This window comes from Gossypium raimondii, chromosome 3 (genome assembly GCF_025698545.1).
Source record: "Gossypium raimondii isolate GPD5lz chromosome 3, ASM2569854v1, whole genome shotgun sequence".
NCBI lineage: Eukaryota > Viridiplantae > Streptophyta > Magnoliopsida > Malvales > Malvaceae > Gossypium > Gossypium raimondii.
The window spans coordinates 15,857,445-15,868,079 of record NC_068567.1 but is presented as its reverse complement, the minus strand read 5'-3'; the positions used below and the strand labels follow the sequence as shown (position 1 = coordinate 15,868,079).

Here is a 10,635-nt window from a genome sequence, read left to right as displayed (position 1 = left end):
TTGCTAATTGGGCAGCGAAAATATGCTTATCGTCAAAGCGGATTAGGGAGGCGGTCATTCGTGAGAAATCAATTTAAATGAATAAAAACGAGATAAATAAAAAATAATATTTTTAAATAAAAATATCAAAGAATATTAAAAATGAGAGACTTGAGAGAGTTTGAGAGAATTTGAGAGAATTGAGAGAATTGAGAGAAGGATGTGAATGAAAAAATGAAGAATGCTAATCATAGAGTAAAAAAAAAGGTTACCGTTGGGTATTTATTTTATTTTTTTACCGTTGGCGGCAATATTCAAAAATTTGTTGGAATCTGACCGTTAGTTAGAAAGCGTGTCTAGTTGAACGAGTTTTTTAAAAAGCTCACCTAACTGACCATGCTTTCCAATTAAATCGACCTAAATACCTAATTAATTTTAAAATCAACATAAAATCCTAATTAAAAATAAAAAAAATCGTACTTATGGACCTTATTTTGCGCAAGTTAATATTATCCCTATATAAAACAATTGTGTCAGATAAAAATGAAAAAGAACAGCTTCCATTAAGGAATTAACTAGTAGAATTAAGTTAAGCTGTCAAAATCTATCTACCTGTTTCTTGAAAAGAGAAAGATTACTTGGAAAAGGTAATAGATTTCGAGGATAACTGCAATTGGCCAACTGGTCATTTCTAGCTTGACGACAATGCATGCAATAATCATATCAGTGTTGACATCTAGATTATGATTATTACAAAATTTTTAGCCTCACGGAAGCTCCTTCAATCACGACAAACATTTAAGGAAAAGACAGAATGATATTTTCTCAAATTTATCTTCCCCCTACTTTCATAGGCATCCATGATTCTGCACCTACTCTTATATTTTGTTTTGAAATATATGTTTCAGATGTCAAGCTGATTATTACTTTGCTTCTTCTTTTTTTCTGAATTTCTCTTTTTTGGGTTTACATTAACTAATCCATGTATGATTAACATTGAAATTTGAAAAACAGCTAAAAGGAACTTTGAATTTTCAAATGTTGTGTAAAATTGGTTTATATAAATGTGTTCCTATTTGGAAATTATAATGTGTTCTTTTTCTTTTTTCATTTTCCTTTTCATTTTCTTTTAAGAAAAGCTACTCAAATTGAGTAAGATAATATATTCTTCAACAATGACAAGGAAAGAAGTATAATGTATACCTATAAATTATATATGATTGAGAGTCTTAATGTTTATAAAAGTTTTATAGAAGCATTTGTATTAAAGTTAAAATGTATTTTACTCTTTTATTTAAAAATGAGTAAATTAGTCCATGTTATTAAATTAAAGAGTAAACTGGTCCCTTTAATGCAAATTTCTTCTATTTTATTATTAAAAACTGATTCATGTACGTAAAATGAGGTACATGTGACATATCATGTGTAATTATCTGGTTATTTTAACAACTACACAATTTTTAATCGTAGAAATAAATGAATTTTTAATAAAAGGACCACTTAATCTTTGATCTAATGTATAATGACTAATTTATACATTTTTTAATAAATGAGACAGAATATAATCTAACTCTTAACATAAGATTTTTATCCCCATTTATGAAATCAATCATATATGATAAAGTGTAACATGAGATCACTGTAGTTTTTCTTTGGTTAACTAATTATGAGATATGATATATGGTAAATCAATGGTAAAGGTGAGGGCAATAGGAAAATGAAATTGGTGGGGGCCTTTGCAATGGTTCAACAAAAAGCAGCAATGAATCAGGTGGTTAGAATTTCAAATTTTGGGTCACACATATTGGACTAAGCAATTGCAGGCTCCGAATGAAGAAAATATTTATTGATTTCTTCGATAATGACGTTGGTTATTAGGTAATCACCAAAAGACGATCAAAATATGGAAAATGGTGATAAGAAAGTAGGACACTTGTTGAGAAATGAATGGAGTCAACATTGATGACGGGGAATGTTCATGGTTTTACAAACATTTTTCCTACTAAGATATGAAACTTGTATTTTATGTCAGGGATTTTTCTTTTTTACTGGAAATTCATAAACTGAGGTGAATGTCGGTCAAAGAGAGAGAGGACTTTGTGAAGGGGAATTAGCATGATAGAGTGGATCCCACACGGTGGAAGAAGCGGTGGGAAACCATCATTAGTCATCAACTCGGTTTAATCCCTCCTCTGTTCGTACATTCACTCTAAAAATTCAGCATTTAATAAATTTTAAGGTTTTTTTTTTAAACCCATTTTCAGATTACACTTCTTTTAGATATAAAAAGAAAAAAAGAAAAAAGCCCATCATTTGCACGTGTCTATGGACCCAATTCCATCATCATAAAAGTTATGTGATCATGATATATTATACATGAACTAAGAGCATACTTTTGCTTTGGAAACCCTAACCTTTTTTCCCCTCCTATACATATATCCGGTACTTGGTAGGGAATTGAATATTGGATATTATTTATTATATTTACCAGAAAAAAACTATATTTTTTTTATTTCAGCAAATACAAATTACACGTCCTTCCCTTGCAATTGTTCCTCATTTTAACCCCCTTTTGTCTCTTCCTCACAACCAAATCCATTCACTGACGCTATACCCCATTATGTAATCATCCCATCTGATGATGATTTCTAAGAAACGATCCATAGACAATTTCCTGCTACAGTTGCCCGTTATGGAGAAGGAATCAACAGTGGTGGTGGGCAGATAGACAATTTATTGAGATTGAAAGGATCCTTGTTGAATTGTCAGTGTTCTACATGCCTAGAGAAATGTGTCTTGGAACCATTGCCTTTGTAGAGGCCTCTATTTAGCCTAGGAACAATATTTCCATATTTCTTGGACTCCGTAACACTGAATTTACATTCACGAATGCTCGTTTTCTCTTTGAATATGAGGGTAATCACGTCGAGTTCAGTCATGAGGAAGAGGGAGTTAGGCGAGGAAGAAAAAGAAATGCCCTATTTATTATTCCTTAATTGAACACTTCAACTGACGCTGCCATTCACTATGGAGATAATTTTAGTAGAAATTCGTTTAACTTTGTTATCTATGTTGACAATCAATCCGCTAATTTCACTCTAAAATTAGTGATATTGATATTGTTAAGTATGAATCTTATTTCAGTCAAATTTGAGAAATAATCTTTCAATTAAACTCTATTTATTTGTTTCAATCAAATTCGATTAGTCTAGATTATTTTATTATTATTTGACCTATGAATTTAGCCTATAAATAGACTATTTTACAACTTTATAAAGTATACCCATTTGAGATTAGAACTCATAACACATTTAGAGAATTTTGTATTTAGGTTTTGAGGTTCTTTGTTTTCAATTTTTCGAGGTTTAGTTTTTATCTACATCTTTTATAATCTTTGTTCTTTTGCCATTATAGTAAAATTATCTTTACCCGTGGTTTTTTATCCCCTTTGGAGGGGTTTTTCCACGTTAAATTTGTGTGTTCAATTTCTCAATTTCTTTCGCTATTTTTTTACTTGTTGCTTAATCGGGTTGATCCCCAATAAGTGGTATCAGAGCTAGTTTAATTTTCGTAGATCAGCCCGTTCAAAAATGACAGCAACAAGATTTGAAATTGATAAGTTCGATGGTGTGACAAATTTCAATCTATGGTAAGTTCGGATGATAGCAATTCTAGTTCAAACCAGCCTGAAAAAAGTTATTACTGGGAAAAAGCCTGAGAATTTAAATCAAACAGAATGGGAAGAGCTTGATGAAAAGGCATTGTCTGCAATCCAATTGTACCTCGTGAATACGGTATTGCAAGAGGTATTGATGGAGAAGACCTCATCCGCCTTGTTGAAAACGTTAGAAACTCTTTATGCGACTAAGTCTTTGGCTAACCATTTAGTGTTGAAACAACTTCTATTTACGTTTCGCATGAACGAATGCGAGCTTCTTAGAGATCACATCAGTCAATTTATTACTCTTTTCAATGATTTAAAGAATGCTAAGGTTCAGATTGACGATGAAGATCAGGCTATGTTATTATTGTATTCTTTACCCACCTTCATACAAGTCTTTCAGGGAGATCCTGATTTATGGCAGAGACAAACTCTTATTCGAAGATGTGAAGGGTCATTTGTTGAGCAGAGGCAAACTCGATAATGAGTTTAGATCAAATAGCAAGGAAGATAGGCAAGCTTCCGTTTTGGTAGCATCAAAAAAGCGAGACAAAAGGTGTCGCTATTGTAAAAAGTTAGGTCATGTCAAAGCAGATTGTTATAAACTGCGAAATAAAAGAGTTGCTTAGAGTAACGAGGAAGATGTAGCTGGTGCTAATTTGACCAATGAAAGCGGTGATGATTTCTTATTAGTGTCAACGAGCGATAACTCCAAGCTTACGTCTGAGTGGATCCTAGATTCAGGATGTTCTTTCCATATGTGTCGCAATAGTGAATGGTTTTCCACATATAGTTCGATTGAAGGTGGAGTTGTGTGCATGGGAAATGATTCATCCAGTAAGGTAATTGGTATTGGTACTGTTAAAATTAGGATACACGATGGGACGAATAGGACATCTCAGATGTTATGTATATACTTGATTTGCGAAAGAACCTCATCTCCTTGAATATTTTAGGCTTGAAAGGATGCAGAATCAATATCGAGTCGAGTGGTATTAAAGTATCTCGTGAAGCTCTCGTTTTGTTAAAAGGTAAAAGAACTGACAGTCTTTATATCCTAGAAAGTTCTACAATGACCGGTGAAATCAAATGTCCCCTGTCCGTTACGGAGTCGAAGTCAACTCCTTTGGAGCAGAGGCAACTTGGTCATAGGAGGGAAAAATGTATGATCGTTTCGTTGAAGAGAGGTTCTCTTTTGGATACAAGTTTTGAAAAGTTAGGGCACTGTGTTCGTGAAAATCAGACTTGAGTTAGTTTTGATTTGATAGTGTACACTACAACAAAACAGGTATATTGCGACACTTTTTTTTACCTAAGACGACACAAAAAAGGTTGGCATAGGTTTCACAACGCTTCTCCCAACGCTTCCAAAAAGGTTGTCTATAGTATGGTTGGCATAGGCTCCATGACGCTTTTGAAAAAGCGTTGGCATAAGTCAACATAAGTCGACCTTTATTGAAGGGTTGGAAAAGACCTAGTCAAGGTCAACCTTTAAAAAAGGTTGGAATAAACCAATTGAAGGCAACCTTTTAAAAAAGTTGGGATAAACCTTATCTAAGGCAACCTTTAAAAAAAGGTTAGGATAAAACCGTATAAAGCAACCCTAAAAAGGTTGGGATAGACCCGACTAAGGCAACCTTTAAAAAAAGTTGGAACAGACCCGTCTAAGGCAACCTTAAAAAAGGTTGAGATAAACCTGTCTAATGCAACCTTAAAAAGATTAGGATAAACCCGTCTAAGACAACCTTAAAAAGGTTGGGATAGACACATCCAAAGCATTTTTTTTCTATTTTTTATTATTTCAATATTAATACATTTTCATAAACATTTGTAGTGAATAATGATAGAAATTGTGTTTTAAATACAACTAAAAAATATAAAATTAAAATTTAATTAAAAGTTGAATGTTCAATACAAAAATCAATCCAACTAAAATACACTAACATTTAGCCGAAACGTATACCACCCGCATTCAACCCAATGTACGAAAGTAAACAAATAAAAGAACACTTAAGACGATGGACATTGTTATTGATATTGTACTACATAAAAAGCTAATACAGTCTGAAACTGCAACTTCAATTACAAGAAACTCTACTGATCTCTTATTTCTACAAGGGTAGCCTCAGGTAGTGAAACATCTTTAGATCCAAGTACACCATATACCCTAACAATCCATTTTGTTTACTACCTACTTATAACATGAAGTCTTCTCTTTTCACCATTATTGCTTCCCGACTCTTCGCTATATTTAGCGTTATCCCTCAAGCCCCAGCCTTGCTATAAGCCAATTGCAGACCTCATTCAACCTCAAACTGTTATAGTAAAATATAGCAAATTCAAAGGTGCATTAGATATGAAATAGCAAATCAAATGAAACATCTCATTTTCTAAGCACAAGGAGACAGCTAAAATGCTCTATTGAGATTTGATGAAGATATAAATAAAGCCCTGTATGCAAACATGATTTTGCAGCTACATTATTGACTGTCTATTATAAGATATATAAATGATTTTTGACTGACTATTATAAGATAATATTAGTACCAATAGTCATGTAATGATTATTTTTATTTTTCTTGTTTATACGCCACATACATTGTCCAGAACCTGCATTCAAGCTAGCCAGTATTAGAACAATATATCTTAAAAGGGGTAACATTTTTGCACCATCCAATCTTTTATTGCTAATGCCATGTGTTCTTTTATTGCTAATGCCATAAAAATCAAATCTACTTTTGGCTAATGCCATGTGTTCTTTTATTGCTAGTACTAAGCTCCAGAGCACCATACTCTGTAGATTCATTAACAATATTCATTAACATATCAAAAGCAAAGGGAAAACATAAAAAAGAAAAAAAAATCAATTTATCTTGAGAGAAAGTCTATTTCTTCACACATTAGGCCATCATCAGGATTTGGTTCGCTGAGCAATAACCTTATACTTGTAAGCACTGTTAAAATGTTCAATGATGGTTGCCATGCCTCCTGTTTAGATTAGGACCATACTCTTCATGTCATATATCAGATACTTTAAAGAAACAAAACTTCCATTTTAGAAGTGAAATCAATGAGGCAGACATGGCTTTTTAGCATAAAATTTTCAGTGTCCTGTACTAACTAAAAAATAAACTTAAACATCGAACACATTCTATTCTTCATGTTTAATGGTCCCTGTAAACAATTGAAAGTTCAATAACCTTAAACTTGGTTCCATTAGCATGAAGTTCAAGGATCCATTATATTGCACATTAGAGGTGTCCATGGGCCGGGCCCAACAAAAAATTTCAGCCCGCTTCCTAGGCCCGGGCCCGGCCCAAAATATGGGCCTGAGATTTTGCCCAGGCCCGGCCAGGGAAAAAAATATGGAACCCAAGCCCGGCCCGTTTTTTAATTAAAATTAAAACTAATTGTTATTAAAATTAATTGTTATCAAAATTAATTATTATTAAAATTGTATCAAATTATATATTTTTTGTACCAATCAACATTTTGTAAAATCTAACATTTTGTTAGTAAAATTATTAATTGTATTAATTGTTACTAAAATTATCAAATTATATCAAATTATTAATTATTAATTGTTACTAACATTTTGTTAGTAAAATTATTAATTGTTAATTGTATTAATTATTAGTAAAATTATCAAATTACATCAAATTATTAATTGTTAATTGTATTAATTGTTGTAACAAAATCTAAAATTTTGTAACTTAAAATAAAACTAAAACTAGTATATTTTAAAAATAAAAAATATATATTTAATATATTTTCGGGCCGGGCCGGGCCCGGGCCAAAAAAATCTTGCCCGAGGCCCGGCCCGTTTTCTAAACGGGCCTCGTTTTTTGCCCAAGCCCATATTTCGGGCCTATATTTTTACCCAAACCCTCCCATATTTCGGGCGGGCCGTCGGGCCGGGCGGTCCCATGGACAGTTCTATTGCACATACGGTCAACAACATTCTTTGAATCTAAAGTTTTAAAGTTAGAAACCTAAACAAATGTCAAGATCTCATCTTTCAAGTTTATCCCCCTACCATACTTGTCTATCAATTCATGCTATAATAAAATCAAACTTAAGAAATTGTTTTCCAAGACTTGTATGCATAAAAATAGAAACAAGCTACATCAAATCAATGAAAACATTTAACAGATTCAAATCTCCAAACAATCAATAGCATACAATAGAATAAAGACAATGAAGAAACAAGAAATATAGATTCCTGTTTGCCTAAAATTGCATCAAATATTAACATCAATGAATGCTTAAATAAACTATCTCCAGAATAAAGGGAAACCAACAAAAGTTGTCAAAACATCAATGGATCTGAGAAAGGACTAACCTTTATTGTAAATCTTTAGAAAATCTGAGATGGGTATGAATCAAAAACCCCCTCCACAAAAATAATAAAAGAAACAAAATAATATTGAGAATGTCAAGGCAAATTCGACCTCCATTATCGATGTTCGAGCAATAAACTGGCGTCCCAAAAGTCACAATCGGAAGCTGAAGCGGATACCTTTAAGGCAAAAAAAAAAAAAACCCCAATAACCTCCTTTTAATAAAAGAAAATGCGAAAGAAAAATTAAAATTTATTGTGCAACTTAGATATACCTTTTAGGTATCTGAACCTTAATCTTGAAGATTCCTTTGCTATAAAAAGTTTCTTCAAGACATATTTCTGTTAAACAACATCCAGATTTTGGATATTAATAAAAAAGAAAGATTTTAAATCATTTTTTAGGGTGAAGCGAAAGCGAGAGGGAGAATGAACATACGGGCGTGGATGGAAGAGAGATCAGTAATATTAGATTGTGAAGAGAGGGTAGGAAAGGAAGCGCCATGAGGAGGATCGACGAGAAGGAGCTTCAACTCCTTTTGCATTCTCAGTTTTAGCCTTGCTTCTTGTGCCATATACTTCTTCTGGTTTGACCTTTTGTTTTTTGCGCTTTAAAAATGAAATATAGGGGGATTCTGATTTTTTAGCGGGCGGCCAAACCTTTTCAAATGTGTTTTTCTTTTCTTTTCGTGGTTTAACCACGTAAAAAGAAGGTGAAAATTATATACAAACACAGTAATGCACTTCCGGAATTTTGTTTTGGAACTGATTTGGAAATAGGGAGAGGAGACCGGAGGTAGAATGTTAACTTAAAAATTAAAGGTAATTAAAAAGAATAAAGAATTAATAAGTATATTTTCTAACTTTTCTTAAAAATTGAGATATGATTAGATTTTGCAAACAATAAAAAAAAAAGTTACTTAAAGCTATAAATTTAAACAACTCAAAAAAGAGTCGGTGTAGTCAAAAAAGAGTATGCTTAGGTTTTTCATATAGCAACATTTTTATATAGTTAGAAAAGGCATATCCCAACCCTTATACAAAGAGTCGGCTAAAGCATATGTCGACAAGTCTATCCCAACATTTAGGAAAGTGTCGGCCCAAAAGGGTCCCCGTAATGTTGGACAAAATCGACTCTTATTTAAGCGTCGCCTTAAGTATACATATCCCAACCCTTATATAAAGAGTTGGTCAAAGCATATGTCGACAAGTTTATCCCAACACTTAGGAAAGTGTCGACCCAAAAGTGTTGGTATAGTGTTGGAAAAAGCCGACTTTTATTTAAGTGTTGTTTTAAGCATGCATATCCCAACCCTTATACAAAGAGTTGCCCAAAGTATATGTCAACAAGTCCATTCCAACACTTAGGAAAGTGTCGGCCCAAAAGTGTCGGCATAGTGTTGGACAAAGCTTACTCTTATTTAAGCATTGCCTTAAGCATACATATCCCAACCCTTATATAAAGAGTTGACCAAAGTGTATGTTGACAAGTCTATCCCAACACTTAGAAAAGTTTTGGCACAAAAGTGTCATCTTAGAACTATTTTGTTGTAGTGGTACAAGTTGAAGGTTAGAAGTCTTCCAGTTTCTAAGCATAGATTCGACTCAGTTAATTCCTTGCATTGTAACATCCCGATTTTGGGCTTAGTCGGAACAGTGGTTTCGGGACCACAAATCCGATGAGGAAAAATTTATTTTTACTATATTTTTATGGCTTACGATTTCATGGAATGATTTCGTGAAAATTTCGTTCAAAAATTTTGATGTTTGGGCACTCAGTTTAGTCAAAAGAACTAAATTATAAAAAGTGCAAAAGTTGAGTTCTAGATATTAGAGGTGTCCAATTGTTATGAAATTTTAAATTGGAGGTCTTTATATGGTAATTAGACCATTGGTTAAGTTGTGGACAAAAATGGACATGAGATAAGTGAAATAGAAAATTTTTAAGTTAGGGGCATTTTGATAATTTGGTAATTAAAATGAATTAAAAGGGAAAAAGATGGCAAACTGTGGTCATCTTCTTCATTTGGCCGAAATTAGCAAGGGGAGGGGGAAGCCATAGTAGGGTTTTCAAGCTTTCAAGCTCCATAGTAAGTGATCCCAAGCTCTGTTTTTAATGTTCTTTACGTTTTTGAAGCCCCGATAACTTGATTTAGCTTATTCTAGCAATAATTTAACCTAGGGTTCATATTTGGAAAATTACCCATAGGTGAAATGTGTTTATTTTGATGTTTTAAGGTAGAATATGAAGCTTGAAATTATGTTAAACAACTTTTGCTAAGCGATATTAAGTGAAAACGAGTAAAACGACATAATCGGTAAAAATACCTAATATTCATAAGTGTTAGAGTGGGAATTTGATGTTACCATAGAAAGTAAAAATGTTCAGCATGTAATAAAACATAATAATAAGGGATGAAGTTTAATTTCCGAGCTTTTGGGCAAAAGAGTAATTATGCAAAAGTTTAGGGGCAAAATCGTAACTTTTCCAAAGTTCGAGTCAAGGATTGTTTTGATGAATGTGAGTTTAAATAAGATAAATTTGCTATTATAGATCAAGAAGAACGAAATCCGGAGTTAGACCGAGGAAAGAAAACGGTTGAAGACAAAGTAGATAGATTTGACCATATTTTGTACCGAGGTAAGTTTACGGTAA

At 32.8% G+C, this 10,635-nt stretch overlaps 1 protein-coding gene across 2 annotated transcripts; it reads right to left on the bottom strand.

The window, feature by feature from the left end:
* Positions 1–5,637: 5,637 nt before the first annotated feature.
* LOC105797315 (probable ubiquitin-conjugating enzyme E2 37) lies at positions 5,638–8,749 on the bottom strand. Of its 2 annotated transcripts, XM_012627276.2 has the most exons (5): positions 8,419–8,749; positions 8,255–8,321; positions 8,092–8,159; positions 7,983–8,006; positions 5,638–5,955 (listed from the first exon to the last, which is right to left on the bottom strand). In XM_012627276.2, the coding sequence occupies exons 1-5, from the start codon at positions 8,552–8,554 to the stop codon at positions 5,951–5,953; spliced, it is 300 nt and encodes a 99-aa protein (XP_012482730.1). In that variant the 5' UTR covers positions 8,555–8,749; the 3' UTR covers positions 5,638–5,950. The 2 variants fall into 2 exon arrangements, with proteins under 2 accessions (XP_012482730.1, XP_052484122.1); XM_052628162.1 differs by lacking the exon at positions 7,983–8,006 and having other exon boundaries at positions 8,419–8,748.
* Positions 8,750–10,635: the final 1,886 nt, after the last annotated feature.